Source organism: Malus sylvestris, chromosome 9 (assembly GCF_916048215.2).
Source record: "Malus sylvestris chromosome 9, drMalSylv7.2, whole genome shotgun sequence".
Lineage (NCBI taxonomy): Eukaryota > Viridiplantae > Streptophyta > Magnoliopsida > Rosales > Rosaceae > Malus > Malus sylvestris.
Genome location: NC_062268.1, coordinates 13,576,115 through 13,601,112, shown reverse-complemented (window position 1 = coordinate 13,601,112; position 24,998 = coordinate 13,576,115). Strand labels below are relative to the sequence as shown.

General features: G+C 37.6%; 1 protein-coding gene and 1 long non-coding RNA gene across 3 annotated transcripts in view; one reads left to right on the top strand and one right to left on the bottom strand.

The window, feature by feature from the left end:
• Nucleotides 1-22,184, bottom strand: part of LOC126582898 (uncharacterized) — a 53,152-nt gene extending 30,968 nt beyond the window's left edge. The window contains exon 1 of the long non-coding RNA XR_007609619.1: nt 21,925-22,184. This is a non-coding gene — a long non-coding RNA (uncharacterized LOC126582898). The remainder of the gene's footprint in view (nt 1-21,924) is intronic.
• The window catches only part of LOC126582884 (beta-amyrin synthase-like), a 101,272-nt gene continuing 91,599 nt past the window's right edge, over nt 15,326-24,998 (top strand). The window contains exons 1-15 of one of the 2 annotated variants that reach the window (XM_050247116.1): nt 15,341-15,647; nt 17,320-17,505; nt 18,180-18,269; nt 18,483-18,680; nt 19,334-19,418; nt 19,542-19,708; nt 19,794-20,099; nt 20,232-20,351; nt 20,457-20,579; nt 20,653-20,751; nt 20,957-21,013; nt 21,142-21,332; nt 21,421-21,598; nt 21,701-21,865; nt 22,054-22,359. In XM_050247116.1, coding sequence (XP_050103073.1) covers nt 15,447-15,647; nt 17,320-17,505; nt 18,180-18,269; nt 18,483-18,680; nt 19,334-19,418; nt 19,542-19,708; nt 19,794-20,099; nt 20,232-20,351; nt 20,457-20,579; nt 20,653-20,751; nt 20,957-21,013; nt 21,142-21,332; nt 21,421-21,598; nt 21,701-21,865; nt 22,054-22,173 — 2,286 coding nt within the window. In that variant the 5' untranslated portion in view covers nt 15,341-15,446 and the 3' untranslated portion in view covers nt 22,174-22,359. Of the gene's footprint in view, nt 15,648-17,319; nt 17,506-18,179; nt 18,270-18,482; nt 18,681-19,333; nt 19,419-19,541; nt 19,709-19,793; nt 20,100-20,231; nt 20,352-20,456; nt 20,580-20,652; nt 20,752-20,956; nt 21,014-21,141; nt 21,333-21,420; nt 21,599-21,700; nt 21,866-22,053; nt 22,360-24,998 lie in introns of those variants that run through there. The other variant, XM_050247114.1, reaches the window with a different exon arrangement.

The window sequence follows — 24,998 nt, the reverse complement described above, 5'->3', positions numbered from 1 at the left end:
ATTGTTGGTAAAAAAATATGATATATGTGGAAAATTAAATGATATATTGGAGCATCACTCACATTAGGAGAACTCTATGTTTTCGGCCAGTTAATGCCATGATAAATTTTGGAGCTAAATAAAATGGTGACCTATGAATGGCTTGATCCTGTCTTATTGTATGTAGGAAGTCTAACATAAACGTTAAATGCAAACACAAAGTAAGAGGAAATGGTATTACGTTGTTGAAACGTTGGTTTAGTTTTGGTCATATCTCAGAAGTAAGGCAAGATAGTTAAACAAGTACGTTGTGGCGTCATGTGCCAATCCTGGACGTATCCCGAGATCGAGGCTTGACATCTGCCACGTAGACAACCAAAGACCAAAAGTATTTTGCTCCATTAAATGCACACGTATGAGTCATCCGATATGCTGATGTCACTAACGCCATCAGGACCTTCGTCAAATTCAATCCCAACGATTAAACAAAAGCTTTTGTGATTCTTCAATCAACCTAACTGCTTTTTAGCATGAGTTGAATTTCCCTTTAACAAGAACTTTCTTAGCTCTTGAGTTACAATCTCAAATCCTTCTTCAAATCAAACATTGCATATGATCCCTAAGATCTAAAACTTTTACAGCTTGGCCACCTTGTGGTATGATTTAGTTGATGTGCAATCCTTTTCACCCTGATTTCCTCTCTAAGGTGCATATTTTAAAATAAGTTCAATTTGACACCAGTGATCTCGATGGACTTCTCTAGCATTACATTTCTCGTCAATCTACGTTTCAAGACATTTAACTTAGCCCATCAACTTAAATTTAACTTTTGTGAATGTTTTTAATCTTGACTTTATCATGAAATGATTACATTTTGTTTCTCAATTTAGTTTCTATTTTCATTTACATTTTAGGCAAGTATACATGAAGTTACATTGAATTTTAAGCCCTCTTTCACTCAAGACACAGAAAATAACTTTACCAAACTAGCGTCTTACTTTGGTTACAATCATTTGGCTATGAAGTTAGATTAACGTGCATTTTTTACACACTTAAATGCAAACATTGTCTGTTAACTGCCTACAACAGTGGCATGCTTGTTCTCTTTTTCTCTTGAACCATCTCATAGCACTGAGATCGAAAACAATATTCGAAGCAAATGCGTGTTAAATCTAATTCAGATTCTGTCTGAGTTTTGACACCAACAACCAAGTAGAATAAATAAAACACTAAATACAACTATGGCTGACTAGGGATGAGCACGTCCACAGCCTTATGGTCTATTAAATCCATCCAAGACCTTGTTAAATTAGGACTCCACCTAATATGAAGGAAAAGGCCAAAGTCCTTATTGGAGTGGGGCCGTATCTAACAAGATGAAAAGGGACAAAGTTGATGTTTGAGTAGAAGGGTCCAAAGTCCTTAGTTAGTATTAATTAGTTTTATGGTATCTCGTAGACCGTTATCTTAATGAGTTATATTGTATCAAACTTGTTATCTTATTGTGTTCTTAATAGGTGACCCAATAATGACCAGATTTGTTAATTGATCGTGTCGTTTTGTATTAGGTTAATGGGTCATGCAATAAACGAACATGTTATGTCTAGATCTTACAAACGATATCTTATCGAGTTCTTAACGGGTGACCCGGTAATGACCCGACTTGTGAAGAGGTTCTTAATGGGTGACCTGATAATGATCCGACTCATTAACGAGTTGACCCATAACCTGTTATTTTATAAAATGTAAAATCATGCTTCTCGTGAATGCTAGCTTAATATTTTATAACAACATGCAATTTAAGAAGGGGTCTACTCACAGTTATTTTGTTACTGGGGAACCGCTTGAACTAGGGAGGACGAGGCCACTTCCAATCGACACACCTAACCACAAAATCACGTTTTAGATCCAATTTCAACTCCTTTTGCGCCCGCGTGTTCGTAGCGATGAGTACTATTAGGATACGCCAAGGAAATGAATCTCACGTGACATGACAAGGTGGCAACAAAAGTCAACGTTTTTGCCTCGAAGGGCATTTTCTTAAATTCATGCTTTAAAATTATAAAATCCAAAATATTTGGGAATGGGTCATTACATTTAATCTTGGGGAGGGGGAACGAATGAACTGGGAAAGAAGAAAGGTGAGACATGACGGTGATGGTAAGGGGTGGGTCCCATTTTTAATCAAATATTAATTAATTTTATCTTTAATTTTTTTTAATGTTTAATTAATATTTTTATCTAGTTGGACAAGAAAGTGGGCTCCGTCTCAAGCCACATCATCATTTAATAGAGAAATTGACAGAAAAAAGTGACAGAGGTCTGACATTGCAACAAATTTGTAAGATAAGGTATGACATTGTAGTTTTTAAACATGGGATATGATATTGTGATTTGACCTATAATTGAAGTAATTTTGTATAATTTACCCTAAAATTTAATTTAAAATCGAGAGCATACAAACCATCAAGCCACACACTTTCAAGCCATCTTGAACTGCATTAATTTAACAAAGCGGTAGTCCATTTGAATAATTTGGACGAATACTCAAAAGTCATACAAACCATGAAACCAACAATTTCAAGCCATCATGAACTGCATTAACTAACAAAGCGGTAGTCCATTTCAATAATTTGGATGAATACTCAAAAGTCATACAAACCATGAAACCAACAATTTCAAGTAATCATAACTGCATTAATTAACAAAGCGGTAGTCCATTTCAATAATTTGGACGAATACTCAAAAGTCATACAAACCATGAAACCAACAATTTCAAGTAATCATGAACTGCATTAATTAACAAAGCAGTAGTCCATTTCAATAATTTGGACGAATACTCAAAGTCATACAAATATGCACGTAATCTAATATTTTAGTAGGCATGATGTTGGATTTTCACCCATGCATTATAGCCGGTTCAAAATTCTCCATCTCCTAAATTATTATAATAGTTTCGAATACTCTCCATCCCCTTACTAATAATAAATTAAAAAAGCCATACAAATATAAAAAAAAAATTATTGACATCAATCATGAATTACGAACTGCATGATAGAAATATTCAAATATAAGCGGTAGTCAATTTCCACTTCAATCATGAACTGCATTATAAAAATATCTCCAAAAGGTTATTGAGAAAAAATGTTTATTTTTATATATTATTGACAAAGGTCATTGTGAGAGTCAAATTAACTTTTTATATTTATAAAAAATATATATATACTTATAAGAAGTGTAGGATGATTTTTTTTTAGTGCCAATAACAACACCTTTTGTAATTAAAAAATAAAGGATATCAATCGCAAAAGTTTTGCATGTTATTTGAATAGAGTAATGCTAGTAGACCATATATTTATACCACATTACATGATGTGGTAAATGATTCATGTAATCATTAGTTAATGGGATAAAACCATTAATTGACGTGTCATGTACAGATTACTTGCCACATCATGTGATATAAAAGTGTAATCTTGCTAGCATTTTTCATTTTTGGATATTAGGATGTCTTTTGATATATATATATATATATATATGTTGGATTAAAGTTTAAGTATAAGTAGACTTCAAGAATATCGATATAACAGTTTAATTTTAACCCCTAAACGGTAAGAAGCGAATATTATAAAGTGATTTATAAAAAAAAAAGAAGTAAAATCCAATTATATTACAAAGATTTGGATGGTTGAGATACAAATTCAAGGTTAGACACTTTAAAAAAAAAAAAAAAATAGAGATGTTTTTTCAACGAGAGAGAAATGAACAAGGTTCATGAGGTGCACCTAGTTAATGAGACGTTAACTAGCTAGTAGTTCTAAAGAACATTGAAAATGCAAATTTACCTCAAAAACCTAATTCTAATAAAGATGGGCTTGATATAATAGTAAATGAAATGTTAATAAATAAAGGTCTTAGACGGATTTGTAGAAGATAATAATTTTCACAAATAGTTGGATAATCAAGTATTTATAGTCAGATATTTCTTGGTACAAGAAATGCTAACGAGATTCTTTCAAAGTGAGACTCTCCATGGATTTTATACCACCTCACAGTTTAACGTCAATTTATGTGCTAATATTATAAAATATTGTGCAAAAAATATAAGATGGCGAGAGTCCATGAGAAGTCTCACTTTTAAAAGTCTCCTTAGCATCTTCCATACAAAATAAAACATAGTTATGAAGGATAATGACATTATTGGGATTTACGACTCAAAATTAGGATGATGCATAAATTAGGTATATGTTACCTATTTCGTTTGGTGTCGACTTCTTGGTTGGATTCCTTGATTGATGGAGAGATTTTGTTAAGGAGAAATTCGGTTCTCATCCATCATTTTGCTACTCCATTGATTAAAATTGTTTGTACCATACTTAACCAACCCCGAAACTACTAAGCACCAATCAACATTATACTGCCAAGGACTCACAAGAGTCCCCCTCCAACCATGAGGCCAATCATAACGCGACACATGTCAACATCAGAGGCCAATCATAACACGACACGTGTTGACATCAGAGGCCAATCACAGCACGACACGTGTCAATGTCAGAATGAAAATAGAAACTCTCTTTTATAAATAGAGATCATTCTCTCACAATATTTTTCGAATGTCATTTGTACTAAATCATTCACTAATACTTACAAAAGGAGAGCTTGAACCTATGTACTTGTGTAAACCCTTTACAATTAATGAGAACTCCTCTATTCCGTGGACGTAGCCAATCTGGGTGAACCATGTACATCTTGTGTTTGCTTCCCTGTCTCTATCCATTTACATACTTATCCACATTAGTGACCGAAGCAATCTAGCGAAGGTCACAAACTTAACATTTTCTGTTGTACCAAAGTCCTCATTGATTTTGTGCATCAACACTTGGCGCCGTTTGTGGGAACGACACTTATTCTCACTCTCTTCAGCTTTGTTAAGCTGGTTTCCACCATTCGTACACTATCTTTGGACCAGGCATCCCTTTCCAACATACGGAGTGAAGGAAGCCACAACACACAGAATAACACCCCTCTTGCACCTGGTGTGAATCAACGAAAGAAGGAATAAAAGAAGTTTGCTCTTCAGGCTAAAGTCGATGAGTTCGAGGCTCAGAACAACAAAATAGCGATGAAGAATGAGATCATCCAAGAGCGGTATGAGAAGGTCTTCGAGATGCTTCACGAGGCTAGATATACTAAAACACACGAGCTCATCACCCCTGTGGAAGTCAACCATCAACTGGGTGCCCCCAACACGGAGGGTCATTTGGCCTCGACATGGGTATTCCTGTTGAGGAGCGAGCTACTCATTGAAATGGCGACCAACATGAGACTTCTCTCAGCCCAGCTGCTTCGACCCGAAACAAGAGGAGTGGAGGAAGGCACCTCCTTACCGAAGGAGTGGAAGGATTGAAAATCATCTTTCATGACTGTCGAGACTTTCTAAAGCAACGTCGAGACAATCCCATCCATGTAAGCTTGAAGATCAATGACCCAAGGGTCTCTGAAAGACTCGGTCCATTCCCATGTCCCAGGCTAGCTACAAATTTGGGGAAGGGGCAACAAGTCCTAGAGAAACACGATGGTATAGGGGACTCAGAGATGTTCTAATAGATATATCTTAGAAGTCAGTATGGCGAGTCCAGGGAAAAATCACATGCTCTTGATTAAACCTTCTTACTTCCAAGAGGAGATCGAGATTTACGAAAGAAAACTCCAGTGGTACATGACTCCACTCAGAACCTTCTTGTCCTACAACTCCTAAAAGAAGTAAACAAGTTGAAGGCCGAACGACCAGTTGCGATACCTTATTGGAACCAACCTAGGCATGGCCCTCTTACAAGGAGGATCCTCGACACCCCCTCCAAGCAAAGATAAAGCAGAAGCTTGGTTTGCAACTCTATACTGGAAAAGAGGACCCGATTGAACACCTTAACCTCTTTGAGTCCACCATGGCATACCGGATGCACACCGACGAAGAGCGATGTCTTCTTTTCCCCTCCACCCTCTCTAGTGGAGCTCTAAACTAGTATTATTGTCTTCCACCTGAGACAGTAGACTCATTTGAGGAATTGAAGAAACTGTTTGTTTTTCAACACATTTTTTAGACCGATCGCTTGCACTCTGCGGATGACTTTTACACTATTTTCAAGAATCCAGACGAGTCATTACGTATGTATGCTGACCGCTTTAGCCATGAGTATTCCCATTGTGTCGAGGCAGACAACAAGACTGCCTTCAAAGCCTTCACTGCAGGCCTACATGATTGTTTCTTCAAGTATATGAGCAATGTCAACACTTGGAAGACTTACTCTGAGGTAATGGAACAGGCTTATAACCATGCCTCTGCTGAGGCAAGGACATATCAAGGGAAACCCCCCACAGCCACCCCTTATCAGCAAGTAGGGAGTGGAAGCCAGATCCAACCAAATGAGAAGACCTCGACCTTCCAAACGATAGCGGTGCCTCCTCCTGCCTTACTTAATACTTCGCCAAGTCAACAAACATATCAATCTCAGGGCAAAAGGAAAGATTTCCATCCTCACCAGTCCCATTTTAGTAAAAGGAGTAAGGGACACTATCGCAATAACCAAGGGTATTGCCACGATATTTCCTGCCCCCAGGCAGTCAACACAGTAGGCCAAGCACGTGTCAGGACAGGCCCTACCCCGAGGTATGAGACATACACGTCTTTGAACGCTACATGCGTGGCCATTTACCCAGCATAACACACCTGATACTGAAGCCAATGCTGAGGCAGTTAGGTTACAAGCCCACGAAGAACACGGGCACGTTTTGCTGCTACCAAGAACATAATGACCATGACGGCGAAAAGTGCATCACCCTTCGTGATCATATTGAAGCTTTGGCGCATGAAGGAAAAATTGATCAATTCCTCCTTCACCCTTCAAGGGATAACCGTAACCAACGCTAAGTGAATGTGATATATTCCATAAGCGGTGGCACACCCATATTTGAATCTTCCAATAGGGCTATGAAAAACAACGAACGAGCTTTAAGACCTGGCCACTAAGTGTTTCACATGAAAGACATTAGGGGAGGTAAGTATCCAAAGCCTAACTGGAATCCAATATGTTTCTACCATAAGAAAGAAAGAGGTATCATCTACCCTCACAACGACTCACTGATCGTGGAGGCTCACATAGCCAACTTTGAAGTTAGACGAATCCTGGTAGACACGAGGACTTCGGTCAATATCATGTTTGCTGAAGCTTTTAGGGCACTTAATGTAGCTGAACACTTGCTCGATCGCTCGATTTCTCATCTGATAAGCTTTTCCGGTGATATCGTGCAACCTATAGGGAGCATACACTTACCTTTCACCATTGGTACAGGCCCTTACACAACTACCATTACCACTAACTTCCAGGTAGTTGATTGCTCAACGACATACAATGTCATCTTTGGACGCACATGCATCAATGATCTCAAGGCCATTGTATCCACACATATGTTGTTGATGAAATTTCCAACCCCCTGTGGCAATGGTTACATTAGAGGAAATCAACTTAGTGCACGGTCATGTTACAACATTTCGGTCAAGCAACAACATCTGCCTGTGCCCAAGGAAACCTTTTCTATACATGACCAAGTCATAAAGACTAGCCCAGACGAAGCCAACTTGGATCCTCATGGTGGTAACAGTTAACCCGACGATCCTCGATATGACTTTTTCACCCAGCAAGCATAACCCGCTAAAGAGCTAGAAAAGGTTTCTAAATCAAAAGATTATCCAAATCGCATGGTTAAAATTGGCACCATCTTGTCACCGCCCATTCGGTTGGCATTGATATCTTTTTTGCAAGAGAACACTGAGGTCTTCGCCTGGTCATATGAAGACATGCCAAGGATCTTTCCCTATATCATATGCCATTGCTTGAGTATTGGCCCAGACGATATACCGATCGAAGTGTGGAAAGTCTTGGGAGAGACAGGTATAGCATGGCTCACTGACCTTTTCAATAGGATTTTGAAAATGAAGAAGATGCCAAATAAGTGACGAAAGAGCATTTTGGTGCCTATCTACAAGAATAAGGGCGACGTACAAAATTGGATGAACTATAGTGGTATTAAGCTAATGAGTCATACAATGAAGCTCTGGGAGAAAGTCATTGAGCATAGATTAAGGCAAGAGACACGGGTTTCGGACAACCAATTCGGGTTCATGTCAGGGTGCTCAACCATGGAGGCAATCTATCTCTTACGAAGATTGATGGAAAGATATAGAGATGGGAAAAAGGATTTACACATGGTCTTTATAGATTTGGAAAAAGCGTATGACAGGGTCCCAAGAGACATTCTTTGGAGGATTTTAGAGAAGAAAGGAGTACGAGTAGCATATATCCAAGCTATAAAGGATATGTATGAATGAGCAAAAACTGCCGTAAGAACTCATGAAGGACAAACCGAAAGCTTCCCTATAACTGTAGGATTACATCAAGGCTCGTCCTTAAGTCTTTACCTTTTTGCGTTGGTAATGGATGAGTTAACAGGACATATTCAAGATGATATTCCTTGGTGTATGCTTTTCGCAGACGATATAGTGTTGATAGATGAAACTCAGGAAGGAGTAAATGCGAAGCTTAACCTTTGGAGAGAAGTGTTGGAATCTAAAGGTCTTCGCCTAAGCCGATGAAAGACAGAATATATGAAGTGCAAGTTCAGTGCAAATGGAGGCCAAAATGAGTTAGGGGTGAGGATCAGAGATCATGAAATACCAAAGAGCGATCATTTTCGCTACTTAGGATCTATCTTGCAAAAGAACGGAGAATTAGATGGAGATCTCAACCATAGAATACAAGCTGGATGGATGAAGTGGAAGAGTGCATCTGGCGTGTTGTGTGACTGCCATATGCCACTGAAGCTTAAGGGAAAATTTTATAGGACAGTAATAAGGCCGGCGATGCTGTATGGCACAAAATGTTGGGTGGTGAAGCATCAACACGTACACAAAATGGGTGTAACGGAGATGAGGATGCTTCGTTGGATATGTGGGCACACGAGAAAGGATAAGATTAGGAATGAGGATATCCGAGGTAAAGTAGGAGTAGCCGAAATTGTAGGAAAGCTGAGAGAAAATCGGTTATGGTGGTTTGGACATGTGCAAAGAAGGCCTACTAACGCTCCGGTTAGAAGATGCGACTACGGGATAGAGGTTCAGAGCCGAAGGGGTTGAGGAAGACCTAGGAAAACTTTGAAAGAGACTCTAAGAAAAGACTTAGAGTATTTGGATCTAACGGAGGACATGACACATGACCGAGCACAATGGCGTTCTAAGATTCATATAGCCGACCCCACTCAGTGAAAAAGGCTTTGGTGTATTTAACACAATACGTTGAAATGAAGCAAAGCTTATTTATTGATATCTTCGATAAGTTACAAATATGTACATATACATGAGTCAAAATAAACAAACAAGAGGGAGCCTTCATAAAGGTTGCTTAAAAGAAGTCTCAGCAGTCGGTAGAGCCTCAGAAAGAGAAGGCACCAGAGGGGGATCATTCGGAGCCTCAGTACTGGATAGAACCCTAGAAGGAGGAGGCATCAGAGGTTGATCATTTGGAGCTTCATTACGCAGTACAGCCTCAGAAGACAAAGGCAATAAATACCTTTGGAACAAACCCACAAACCGCTAATGATCGAGTAAAACCTGACCATCAGATTCCTTCATCTGATCAAGCTTCCTCTTCATGTTTGTAGCATAGTCATGTGCGAGCCGGTGCAACTGTTTATTCTCATGCTTGAGCCCTCTAATATCCTATTTGAGACTCATCACTTCAGCCGCCAATGATTTAAATTGGCAGGTTCGAGCAAATAGGCGTTGGGCCATATTAGACACAGAACCTGCACATTGAACACTCAGAGCCAGAGAATCCTTAACAGCCAACTCATCAGATCGTTTGGAAAATAGTCTGTTATCTTTGGGAGTGAGAAGGTTCCTGGCCACCACCGCAACGGTTATATCATTATTCATCACGGAATCCCTAACGGTAAGAGGACCAGTAGGGGATAAGAAGGATGGGCGCCATATGTTGTCTGGAGAAGGCGTGGCTACCTCTTCAACAGGGTTTAAGTCAAAACGACAGTCGGAGGGGCCAGACATTTTCAAAGGTGTTGAAAAGAGAAGAGGTCGGACAAATCAAGATCTTAGAAGTGCAAGAAGGGAGCTTCTACTGGTGAAGATTCAAGTGTGCTTTGGAACTTAATGCCATCCTCTATAAAAATCTGCACTTGACGAAGCTTCAGAAATTGAAGAGGCGCCTGCCCAGAAATCGAAGAGGCGTTTGCTTTCTCAAAAGCTGGATTGCTCAAAGACCACGAGGGTCGATCTCAAAAATCGAAAAGGCGTTTGCTTTCTCAAAAGATGGGCTGCTCAAAAACCACGAAGGCCGATCTAAAAAATCGAAGAGGCGCTTGCTTTCTCAAAAGCTGGGCTGCTCAGAGACCACGAGGGTCGATCTCAGAAATCAAAGAGGTACTTGCTTTTTTCAGCCTTGTCAGCGCCTGTCACATGCACACTCAGCTTTGCTGAAATTACGGGCATTCTGTTAAAGATTTCTGGTGAAGTAGAAGGCACGTGAATCTTACTGTTCAATCATCCACTTTCCACATGCACCAGCAGCTCATGGGTACCACATATAACTTTGCCAAAAATCTCTGACAAAGTTTAGACACGTGAAGCTTGCAGCTCCCACTACATCGCTATGACCAAGAAGGGTAAAAGAATAGGAAAGAAACAGGACTAACAAAGTTTAGACACATAAATTTTGAAGGTCTAGCTACCATATTATTACCCACAAGGGTAAAGGAACAGCACCACTGCTGGATAATTAGAAAGTCCTTGTGTGTCAACCTCTGTGCTCCGTGGCAAGGTAGACTAGCAAACATGCCCAACCTTTACTCACATTCGAGAAAACACTCCCAACAAGATTGCTTGCTACAAAATCGAAGAGGCACCGTCCTCCGAATCTCGAGAGCCAGACTCCCAACATGATTACTTTCTAAAAAATCGAAGAGACACCGCTTTCCGAATCTCAAGAGCCAGACTCCCAGCAAGATTGCTCTCTCAAAAATCGAAGAGGCACCATTCTTCGAATCTCGAGAGCCAGATCCTCGACAGGATTGCTTGTTCGAAAACCGAAGAGGCACCTCTTTCTCAACTTCAAAAGCCAGATCTCCTTGGATAAAGCTTGTCTGTAATCTTCACACGCAACATCAGCTTTCCAGATACCACAGACCACTTTTTCTAAGTGTTCTGACACACGTGAAGCTGGCAGCTCCCACTACCGTGCTATGAGCAAACAAGGTAAAGGAATAACATTACTACTTGTTGTTAGGGAGACTCCTATATATGTCGACCTCCATCCTCAACAGACAGGCAGACCTGCAAAAATGCTCAATCCTTCCTCATATCTGAAAAGGGCACTCCCAACGAAGCCTCTCGAAATACTCATCTTTCTTTCCCCCCGATAATACCTCTGAAAACAAGCTACACCAGAGCAAGAATATCTCATATCATCAGGGTTAAAAGCAAGAGTATCCCATATCATGCTTTTTCCCTGTCTTTTCCTTTGGCTTTGTTCTTACCTGCAAGACAAGGAGAAAGAGAGCAATCAGTCAGCACTTGGAATCAAGCTTCCAGTCAAGAACTGACTGCCTGGAACTCCTTACCTGATTACTTACCTGGCATTTCTCTCGAGCACTCATCTTCAACATCTTATGCTTCCAGAGAAAATACCACATCTGCCTGAGGAACAGATAGGGAAAGTGAGAAGGATACAAGGAAGCATGTGGAGACAAGCGTAACAGAACAGGTGCCGATACATCCACTACTTTGTCAACAGCAAAAGTATCCCATATCAGCAGGGTCGAACGTACTCTAGATTTGATGGACTTGTTTTGACCCTCAAATTCTTCAGTCGGCCTTATGCTCTGGAGGAAACCAGAAAACCCTCCAGCCCAGTTCAAGAATAAGCCTGTGGAAAGTTACCTCTTCAAAAGCAAAAGTATCTCATATCATCTATTCACTTTTTCTTCTCTTTATCCTTCATGCTGCCTGCAAGATAGGGAGAATGAGAACAATCAGCCGGAACTCGAAATCAAACTTCTGATCTGGGACTGATTGCTTGGAGCTCTAATTGCTTACCTTGTCTGTCACCTCTTTCAGCAGATCCCCTATCTCGGCGACTTGGGGGACTCCTATTACATGGTTTGTATCGCGCTTGAGCAAGCCTGAAACTACAAGTAAGCTTCAAGTGAAATTGATACATTACCTTGTGCATCTCCACCAGTTAAAGATACCACCCCTGGATGGAGGAAGAGTACTTCCAAAGAAGATGCCACATCTACCTATGAGACAGATAAGGCAAGTGAAGACGATACCACACTTCGGCACTTAGAAGTTTCGTGATTACGACCTTTTTGCGTTGGTAATGGATGAGTTAACAGGACATATTCAAGATGATATTCCTTGGTGTATGCTTTTCGCAAACGATATAGTGTTGATAGATGAAACTCAGGAGGGGTAAATGCGAAGCTTAACCTTTGGAGAGAAGTGTTGGAATCTAAAGGTCTTCGCCTAAGCCGATCAAAGACAGAATATATGGAGCGCAAGTTCAGTGCAAATGGAGGCCAAAATGAGTTAGGGGTGAGGATCAGAGATCAAGAAATATCAAAGAGCGACCGTTTTCGCTACCTAGGATCTATCTTGCAAAAGAACAGAGAATTAGATGGAGATCTCAACCATAGAATACAAGCTGGATGGATGAAGTGGAATAGTGCATCCGGCGTGTTGTGTGACCGTTGTAGGCCACTGAAGCTCAAGGAAAAATTTTATAGGACGGCAATAAGGCCGGCGATGCTGTATGGCACAGAATGTTGGGCGGTGAAACATCAACACATACATAAAATGGGTTTGGACATGTGCAAAGAAGGCCTATTGACGCTCCGGTTCGAAGATGTGACTACGGGATAGAGGTTCAGGGCCGAAGGGGTAGAGGAAGACCTAGGAAAACTTTGAAAGAGACCCTAAAAAAAGACTTAGAGTACTTGGATCTAACAGAGGACATGACACAAAACCAAGCGCAATGGCGTTCTAGGATTCATATAGCCGACCCCACTTAATGGGAAAAGGCTTTGTTGTTGTTGTTGGTGTCCTATTTGAGTTTGGATTTGACTTCCTGATTGGATTCCTTCATTGATGGGGAGATTTGTTAGGTACAACAAACTTTGTTAGAAAATTTATTCAAACTCGTACAAAGTCTTGATGTGGGACATCACTAATATAGGGTTAATAAGAGTCCATCTCAATAATTCATCAATGACGATGCAAACTCAAATCAACACTTGACACAATAATTCATCAATGATGATGGAAACTCAACTCAGCACTTGAAACATCATCAAGCCCCAAATGCAATGAGCAATAATGTGTACATAGTATGAAAATGATTACAAGCAGTAAGTAATTTTCATAGAATTAATGAAAGCACTCATCATTTTCTTCCAAGATAATAATGGTTGGTAGAATGAAAGCACTCATCATTTTCTTCTTCCAAGATAATAATGGTTGGTAGAATGAAAGCACTCAACATTTTCTTCCAAGATAATAATGGTTGGTACTTGTAACGGATAAATTTTTCAGTGTGACTGGTACACAGGATGGTACATCACGTGTCACTGTACAAATGGTGGGATATGAGTTTTAAAATGTTAATAGCTTAAAAAATAAAATTTCTCACAACTTATATAAAAACATGTGATGTACCTCTCGTGTTCTGGTCACAATAAAAAATTTCTCCTTGAAAAGCAATGTGGAGGTTGAAGTTTTGGAGAGATTTTTTAATGTATCCGGAATACGAATACATACTTTATATGTCATCATACAAGCGGAGGGGCACTTGGAAAAAAATAAATAAATAAAACTTCCCCCTACTTGTGTAATGACATATACCGTGCTGCTCTCTGGACGCATTGAAAAATCTCTCGGAAGCTTTGAGGTATGGCCAGGGCCAGTCTAGAGATTTTTGAGGCCCAGGGTGATGCCAAAAAATGTGCCCTCACTTTATATAAGAAAATTATTTGTTTTCACACGTAAGACATCGATAAAATTATACTTAGAAAAGTACTTCAAACTTAATAATTTATAAACACAGAAAAACTAATTTATTTTGTATCATGAGAAGGAAACAAAAAAACTTTGGGTTTACAAGCAGATAGATATGAGTTTTGTTTTCTATCTAAACTTTTAAAGTGTTTTTGTATAAATCATGAGGTGTTTTTTTCTTATTTACTAACCTTGTCAATATGAGACTAAAAAAATAATGATGTTTTTGAGTCTTTAATTAATATGTATAAGTAATAAATGGGTACTAAATTAAATTTTTTTATGACACATCATATCATTTGCAAATTTGGTCAACACATGACTTTTTGTTGAAGATTAGGCTTGAATTGGAACAAATGTTTAAAAATAACAATCTACATAGCTACTAGCTACTAATTAAAAATAAATTAACAACCAAACAAAAATTCGTAAAAATCGAAAATAATAAACATGCACTTAGCATTTCAAACTTAAGACCACTCGCTAATTTTAAATAACAAAAACCGTTGCTTTTAATTAAACTTCTTGATCATTTAGTCAAGTTTTATATATTTATACTCTTATGATGAAAAGAAATTTGTAAAAATTGAAAAATAAATAAGCACACATGGTATATTGAACCCAAGACCTCTTCATTAATTTCAAACAACAAAACCACCAATTATAGTTCAATTTCTATGTCATCGAACCAAATTTTATAAATTTATAGTCTAATGAAAACATATATAAATATATCACTCTAATAATTTAATGCCCCTAATTATTTTGAGCCCCGAACGGTCGCCCTGCCAGCACTGGGCCTGCGCGGCCGTCCCTGGGTATGGTTGTTAATTGGCATGATTGATAATAATAAAGTTATACCGCATGCATTCTTATCTATATGAGGTGTTGCAGCCTTTTATGCGACTTAAACTCGACTGAATATCGACAAAATGCCAGTTTACATGGTAATTAATGACAGATCAAGCAAAAAGAATGGAAGGACCAAATTGGCAAGAAACAGATCCGCAACCTTCAATGACTATATGCTCAATAATTTCCTGTTGCCGTGTTGCGTTGAACTCACTCATTGACTTACCTTGTATGCCTAGGTACAACATTAATAAAAATTGCTGGGTATATATTATTTTAATGTTCCGATCTCTATACTATATATACACAAGGGAAGGTGATCATTTATATATTCGTCCATTGAAAACATAGTTAAGTTTCTATATACAGGTCTCTCTGTCTCTCTCTCTCTGTCTCTCCCCTTAAAGTGATGATATAAATATATATATTGTGACTTATAGATTGCATGCATGCAACAGGTGCTTTATAAGAAGAAAGAAATAAAGAATATTGAAGAATGTGGAAGCTTAAGGTCGCAGATGGTGGCAATGATCCATACATCTACAGCACAAACAACTTCGTGGGAAGGCAAATATTTGAGTTTGATCCTGAAGCAGGAACTACTGAAGAGCGAGCTGAGGTGGAAGAAGCTCGTCTTCATTTCTACAATAACCGCTATCAGGTTAAGCCCAGTGGTGACTTCCAATGGCGAATGCAGGTATGCTTTAGTTCGTCCAAACTTATGTCGTCAATTAGTTTACACAACGTAAACGGTAAACCATTTTTCTAATGAATGTGAGTTCTAGTTACTTGGTTTCACCGATGTAGTTATTTATTAGAAGCAATTAATACTTGTGTCCACTTGCCTATTTATCCACCCGCTTATTATTAACGCACCATACAATAATCAAAGACATTATTTTACTTTTCCACATTATTTAAAGATCATATTTATAGAAAATCAATCAATTTGGAGATTATTTAGTGATTGATATATATCAAACATGATCAACGGTCTTGGTAATAATTTATCAACCATCCATTCATTTGATGCGTATGAGCGACCAAATGTTCTCTAACTTAATTGATTTTTAGAATATAAAGTGAATAAACGTAATTCTAATAATGAAGTTTGTATGTAAAAAATGCGTTAACTACAAGTGAACAAGTACACCCATAAAATATTCTCTGTCATGAATGACATGCAATGAAGCTAAGAAGATAAAATGAGGAAGCCCAATATAGCATATGACGTGTGTATATAAAATCCACAAGTTCCATAACAAGCTAGCATGATGCTCGCGTGTTCCTTGAATACACCATAACATACTCTAACCACCCAAAGACCCAAACAATATCCTTCACTTAAAAATGCATAGAGAGGAGACAATGTGAATAGCGTTGGACCCTTTTAAGTTTTAACTTTTGATCTATGGGGAGTAATTTCATTTCTCATAATCTGTTTGTATTGGACTTTTATTTTTATTTTTAAAGTGAAATAATTTGAGGAGGAGAGAAAATATTACTTAACAAAGAGTAGTCACCGTTAGACTTATTATTTTGGGAGTTGTTGCAAAAGGTTTACTCATTTGTTACTCAGTTGATTAATGGTATCCATCATGGCATTCGAACTTTTGATTAGTTTAATTTTTCCACCTTAATTTTTTTTTTGTATAAACATATTAGCCCCTACATATGTTATCTTGCGTTATCTTGCACTTACCCAAGTATATTTTCTTCCTTGGTTTTATGAAGGAGTGCGATTGATATTTGTGAAGTACGAATAACATCTTTATTTTAATTGATTTTCCTCTTGCCACTTAATACTAGGATTAATAATATTCTTATTCACTTAAAATTAACTCTTGTGATATGGATACACACAAAGTGTGTGAGAAAATTCTTTATTTTTTATTTTTTGAAATAGAAGGAGAGAGAAAGAGAGTGATAGAGAATGTGGGAATGATAATTTTATTTATTTATTTATATCTTTATATTTTTATTTATTTTTTAATTAGAGATATGTTAGAATTATATGTAGGTGAGGTTTTGACAAAAAAAAAAGCAAAATTTGGTTGTGTGAAATTACATTTTTACCCCATATTCTTATTCATGTTATGTTTTAATTAAAGGGTTAAATTGGTAATATCATAGGATTTGGGTTGATAATGAGTGTTTTATTAATTCGTAGAGATATAAAAAATCAGATTTTTTGTCTGTCTTGTTTCTTGTGCAAAGTTTTCATTTTCCTATCTGATGGGCAGCACCAATAAATCTTTATGGTTTATTTAAATTTAATTAATTATATTATCATCATCATAAATTTGTTTAATCATAACTTCAATCCTCTTATTAGTATCGCACTTAATTATCTGTTCACTTATCGGCAGTTCCTAAGGGAGAAGAACTTCAAACAAACAATTCCCCCAGTTAAAGTTGAGGATGGAGAGGAAATCACACATGAAAAGGCCACAGCTTCATTGAGAAGGTCTGTCCACTTCTTTTCAGCGTTGCAGGCTAACGATGGCCATTGGCCTGCCGAAAATGCCGGCCCGTTGTTTTTCCTTCCTCCTTTGGTCAGTATTTAACATTTTCACCATGTACTATCATGTTATATACCCACGCAATGCCCTACTTATATTAATGGATAAATTGACACCAGCTTCTTAAAGTTTATGAGGTCACATTTTGAACCCAATGTATATGAGTAATGCTAGGTAGATTAACTTTTTAGACCTATTTGTAAATCATGTTATGTGTTACTAAAAGAAAATAAGCAGTACTAATCCAATCTTTAACGACTATGTCTTATGGTTTAAATAGATAATCTCTCTAGCATCACCCCAATGTATATGGGAGATTAAATTTCTAGACAAAATTTGCAAACTAAATGATGTGTCACCAGTAGAAATGAGGACGTTTATCAACATAATCCAATGATCAATTTTCAGGTTATTTAATTTACAAAATTTTATCTATGAATTTAATATCCCTAGCATTACTCTAAATATATAGTCTTTCCACTTTCAAAATTTGAGAGGAATTACCAAGTTTCTCTATGACTACACAGTTTACACCTAATGTCAACTTTAAAAAAATGTGCAACCGACTATGAAAATATTTTACTTGCAATCCCATGTTCCCATTTTGGGGCTTAAAAATAACATATTTTCTCGAGTTTTTACCTAACTCCAAATATTTGGGGTTTTTTATTAATTGCTTCTTCCAATTTTTTACCCAAAATTTGCAGGTAATGTGTGTTTACATTACAGGGCATCTTAACACTGTATTCCATGCAGAACACCGTAAAGAAATTCTGCGTTACATATACTATCATCAGGTACATATATATACATTTTGTTATTTTTTCACAGAAATTGGATAAAATTAAAAAAAAAATTCAAAATGTGCTTATTTGTCTTAAACTACTAACAAGGGTAGCAGTTAAGTTGGCCAACAGTATTCATTTCTGCATCCAAAATCCCGCTTGTATAAATAAAAATACTTAATAAATAATGCTAATTAATATGCATTAATGTTTTGGGTAATTCAGAACCAAGATGGTGGTTGGGGATTACACATTGAAGGACACAGCACTATGTTCTGCACAGCTCTCAGCTACATTTGTATGCGTATTCTTGGAGAAGGACCTGATGGTGGCCAAGACAATGCTTGTGCAAGAGCTAGAAAGTGGATTCTTGATCATGGCAGTGTTACCCACATCCCCTCATGGGGTAAAACTTGGCTTTCGGTATGCCTATCTGCAGCACTAAGACAAACTGCTTAGGCTTCTGGTTAACTGTTGTTCTTAAAAAGCACTATCACTATAGCAAATTGTCAACATATTGGTAATTTACACATGCCATATATAACCGAATTATTTGAGATTATTTGTTATTGATAACGGGTCAATATCAACAACATATAAAGACGTATAGCTGTTAATGATAGCGGATCAATATTAACAAAATTAACCTTATTGTTGATACACTCTATAATAGTGGTTACCCCCTACTAAAATTTACCTCTATTAGAGTGCAATCTAAAAGATAAAGAAAAATGCTATAAATTCATATTTGACTCCAAACTAGTGATGTAAGTTATACCATATATATCCAATGCATACGTAATCAAATAATTATTTAAACTTTTAGCTTTTGTTCAGTAGAGAAAGATGAAGTGAAATTTAGAATTACTATTACTTTATATCTTCTAAAGGTGGAGTCCCACCTTTTAACTAGATTAAGTCAAATATGATTTTACAGATGGCAGACCAAAATCTTATATAACCTTAACTATTTCGGTATATTAAAGAGTGATTGAGTCATATTTGGCATTGAGAACACTACTATTATTTAAGAGGGTTTCCCCTTTTAATTAATCTTGCTCAATTGATTCTTGCAGATAATTGGTGTGTTTGAGTGGTCCGGAAGCAACCCAATGCCCCCAGAGTTTTGGATTCTGCCTTCATTTCTTCCCATGCATCCAGGTTAGCACAATTCCGGACTCCACTAGTACAAATAATTCAATCTTTCACATGTTGATAGGTTTAATTAGTCTCTCTCTACCTATAGTCTTCTTTTTTAATCTCTTCTACATCATACAAATGCAGCAAAAATGTGGTGCTACTGTAGGATGGTTTACATGCCTATGTCATATTTATATGGGAAAAGATTTGTTGGTCCAATCACACCTCTCATACTACAATTAAGGGAAGAACTCTATGCTCAGCCTTATGACGAAATTAACTGGAAGGGAGTGCGTCATCACTGTGCTAAAGTAGGTTGAACTTGAATAAGATAGCTAGTTAGTCAATTTTTTTCTTGTTTAGGTACATAAACTGATTGCGGTAATTTGAAAGCAGGAGGACATCTACTACCCTCATCCTTGGATACAGGACTTTCTATGGGATAGTCTGTACATATGTACGGAGCCTCTTCTTACTCGCTGGCCATTTAACAAGATGATCAGGAAAAGGGCTCTCGAAGTAACAATGAAGCACATTCATTATGAAGATGAAAACAGCAGATACATTACCATTGGATGTGTCGAAAAGGTGTTATGCATGCTGGCTTGTTGGGCTGAAGACCCAAATGGTGATTATTTTAAAAAGCATCTTGCCAGGATACCAGATTATTTATGGGTTGCTGAGGATGGGATGAAGATGCAAGTTAGTACACATTTTGTTAATACAGTATATGATACGATGATTTGTTCTTTACCCTTTTCTCTGATGCAAAAGTTTACTCTTCTAAATTATTGGAAAACATTATAAGTTGATACATTTTCTGAATACGTGCAGAGTTTTGGCAGTCAACAGTGGGATACTGGTTTTGCCATTCAAGCTTTGCTTGCTTCCAATCTAACCGATGAAATAGCACCCACACTTGCTAGAGGACATGACTTCGTCAAGAAATCCCAGGTTCGTTTTTTATATAGTCAGCTGAACTTTCATTTTTGGTAAAATGTATATGTGCATCGATTAATTTGTTCTAACTAGTGACTGTTTTGGAATCGACTTGTAAAGGTTAAGGACAATCCATCGGGTGACTTCAAAAGCATGCACCGCCACATTTCCAAAGGATCGTGGACTTTCTCTGATCAAGACCATGGATGGCAAGTTTCTGATTGCACTGCAGAGGGTTTAAAGGTAACAAATACTTCAACTTAGTTATCCACCTTAAATGCTATTTCCATTTTTCTCACCATAATCCCCTGTACAGTGTTGCCTGCTTTTATCGATGATGCCACCGGAGCTGGTTGGTGAAAAAATGGAACCTGAGCGGTTATACGATGCTGTCAATGTCCTAATTTCCCTGCAGGTACAACTATTATGTCAGTCAGTCATATATATGAGTACGAGTTGCATTTTGTTTCCCTGCCGTAATCAAATTTTGGATCTAATGCATGGCTGCCTTAGTTTAAAAACCTTAAAAAACTTGTAGCGTTTGAAGACATTTGTTCTTCACTGCAAGGTCCATCAGGTCTCTCTACTCATTACAAATCTCATTTTATGGCTCATTGTAGAGTAAAAATGGTGGTTTAGCAGCCTGGGAACCAGCTGGAGCAGCAGAATGGTTAGAAGTAAGAATTTTAAAGAATTGGAGTAATGTTGTTGAATTTAGTTAGGTGTGTAAGAAACTAAAGTCTTTTAAGGCATTCTTAATTAGTATATACTTACTGGATATTCTCACTACTTTTTTTCTCCCCAGATGTTGAATCCCACGGAATTCTTCGCGGACATTGTTGTTGAGCATGAATATGTTGAATGCACTTCATCAGCAATTCAGGCTTTAGTTTTGTTTAAAATGTTGTACCCTGGCCACAGGAAGAAAGAGATAGATCAATTTATTACCAATGCTGCACAGTACCTTGAAAATATACAAATGGAAGATGGTTCATGGTAATATCATATTATTAAATCAAAAATTTGATTTCTTTGATTAACAACTATAGCTGAGAAACAACTTAGTTAAGAAACATTTGCACAGGTACGGGAATTGGGGAGTTTGCTTCACATATGGTACCTGGTTTGCTCTTGGAGGGTTAACAGCTGCTGGCAAGACTTTCAACAACTGTGCAGTTATACGCAAAGCTATTAATTTTCTACTCACAATCCAGAAAGAGAACGGTGGTTGGGGAGAGAGCTACCTTTCATGTCCAAAAAAGGTAAAATATGGGAGGTGGATTATGTTTGAAGCTAGCTCCAAGTTTCTTAGTTAATCTCATTGTCTTAGACTAAAATATTTCACTCTGTGGTGGGTGATACAGGAGTACGTTCCTCTTGAAGGAAACCGATCAAATTTAGTACACACAGCTTGGGCTATGATGGGTTTGATTTATGCAGGACAGGCCGAAAGAGACCCCGCACCTCTTCATCGTGCAGCAAAGTTGATAATGAACTCTCAGATGGAAAATGGTGATTTTCCTCAGCAGGTATCTTGCTTACCCTATCCTTACATCCATTCCAAACAAAATAAAAATATTTCCCCAACCTTACTTGCATTGCAAGCTTGACTGGTAAAACGGATGAAACACAAAATAACATATCGGTTGCGTATACGTACGCTCAAATTTTTACTTGCAACGTTTTATAACATCTATTTACTAATCATGTATGGCAGGAAATCACTGGAGTGTTCAATAAGAATTGTATGCTACATTATGCAGCTTATAGAAACATCTACCCCCTGTGGGCTCTTGCAGAATACCGCAAGTGGGTTCCATTGCCTTCCAAAGCGTGATTAGGCACTCTGTATCGTGTAGCTCTTACATGCAGCATATATTAATACGCATAAAAGCCAGTTGTTGAAATTATGTATTATACAATAAGTGTATGAATCAGATGAGGAAGTAAGATTTACCTATTTGGAAATCAGAGAAATTATACTTCTTCAAACAGAAAATATATAAAATAAAATTAAAATCTATTTCTGCCGGATGTATTCTTTATTTTCTTATTAGATGACTAAAATTACAACATTATAGGGCGAATAGGTTGTGAGAGATGTTACTCAAGGGTGTGTTCCTAGTAATTTAGGTCAAAGTTGTTAAGAATGTACAAAACTAAAATGGAAGGACCTAAAAATGATTAGATGCAATAAATTTGAAGAAACTTTCAAATGAGACCAATGTGTCATTTGAAAGTCTTTTATTCAGTATCTTTCAAGTGCATTTCTAGTGTTTTTGTATTGATTGAGTAATTTATTGATAATGTTCTTGTAGTGCATTTTTCACAATTTAAAATAAAAGGCCCACAAACTTTGAAAGTCCCTCAAGCATAAGGCAAATAATCAGAGAAACACAAAATTTTTCATCCCTCGGCAACTTTCCCAAAATGCAAATAAAGTTGTCTTGAGGCCGCATATATAACTATGCTAATCACTGTACTTAGATTAGTGCCACAAATATCTGTTTACTTGGATATTGCAGAAGAACCTTTGAAGTCAAGGGTGGTGTGCTGGATCTGGAGTACTTCTCATTGATAGGATTTATCCGTCTGGTTCTGCTTCCTTTATTTATTTTTGCAATGATTTTTATCATTTTATTGTTGGTGGAGCTGGGATGTTGAAGACTTAGTTAAATAAAGAATGTCTTGTAGATAAAACGTGTGACATAATCAAATTAGCTAGAGCTGGAATGTTGGTGTTGCAGCGCGCGATCAGTGACCCGACTTTGTCTCCCTAGAAAAAAAATTGATGCTTTGAATTCATTTTTAGGTCCATTCAATGAGATTTTATTATTTGAATCTAATTTCACAAAGGGCATCCACATGACCTTTGTGGTAAGCAAAGATTCGACCGTTGGATCGTAATGAAATTATAGTATGTTGATGTATGACTAATGTGAGGCTCTTAGGAATTCACGAATCTGAAATCTGTTGTGGGGATCTTCCTGATTTTATTACGTAGGGTTGTTGACCAACCTTTCATGACCATGTTGATCGATGGTTGAATTTTGGTTAACATATCCCGCATCATTCTGAAATGCTAAAATTAGCATTACTTAAGACTTGGTGGAGCCCAATGGGCCTATCTTGGTTAACAATTCATCCTGAGGGATGTGCACCTCAATTTAACTATAAGTGACGCCTTACCGGGATTGTGAAATCTCATTCTTGGAATTTCACTATTAATTACGTATCTCATTATTTAAATTCATATTTCACGTTTAAATTATTTTCATTAGTTAATTTTAATTCCGTTAATTTTTGGAATTAAATCGAACAGTTATCAGGTTTGAATTTTCGTAATTAATCTTTAAAATTCGTTGACCTTTTGAGGTCACAAGTAACGTTTTCGAATAGATCTCGAAACCACGAGCGCATAGGCGAAAGCTGTTTGCAAGTCCGGGTTTTAACAGTATAGTTATAGATATTTGAAGTTGTGTTACTAAGCTATAGATTTTAAATTTATTTTAAACTCCCACCTTGTGAGAAAGGGACCAATTAGATAAAAGAGTGAGGGACCAATCAAAAATGGGGAAGGAAGGAACAACCAATCAAAGGAGGGAGAGAAAGACCCCTTCCAGTACCCATCCACACGCAGCAACCCGGTTTGGACCCGAGGTAGTTTCCGGCGTCTTCAACCATTTTCCAAGCCAAATTCACACATCCATCATCTGCAATCTCTTCCACAACCTCCCCTCTACCATCTCCACCCAAATTTGAGGGTTTTTAGGTCCAAAATCGTGAAGAACTCCATCGGAGCACCCGAGGTGCTCGACGGTGATTCCGTCGTTCCGACGAGTTACACCACCCATCACCACCCTTAATCAACTCCCCTTGGACCTAGGAACAAAACCCAATCAGTTGTAGGGGTGTCGGAACACCAAGGAAAGAGAATCGAAACTCACCCATTCTAGGGGTTCCGATGGGTGAGAGCCAAATTGGGGCCTTTCCCTGCCAAATTGGACTTGGCATAGGTATTAAACTTGCTCTATTCATTGAGATTTACATTTATGTGAAATTTGGTAATTTTTTGAAATAGTTGAATTTTTTGGCGAGTTAGGATGGTCGACGGCTGCGTGCGGCGGTGCATGGACAGAGGCCCTATCTGACCATCCTAGGCTAATTTTGATGCGCCAATTCCATATTTGACATTTGTTTAATGAAATTCCGATATTTTAACATAGTTTCGTACTTGACCGCCTAGTTGGCCATCACTTGATTATTATATGAATTAACGATCTGATTGTTGGATCAGTACCAAACTTTAATATCTAATAGTAAGAAATATTTAAGGACAATAGAAACTTACAGATCGGGAATCCGACCTATGGATCTTCCTGAATTGGATTTCTAAGTTTGGAAAACTAAACGTTGACTGCCACTTAATCTTAATGATTGGCAGAGATCCAACTGTTGGATCATAATGAAATTTTAGTATGTTGTTCTAGGAGAAAAATTTGGACTTTAGGAAGTTACGGATCAAAAATCTGAGAAGCGAATCTTCTGGTTTAGATTTCTAGGGTTGTAAACCCTACTCTCAACCTTAATCGACGGTTGGCTTTTAATCAACTGGTCCGAGTTCTTCTATCGTGTTGTTGATCTTAGAGTGTTGTTGAGACT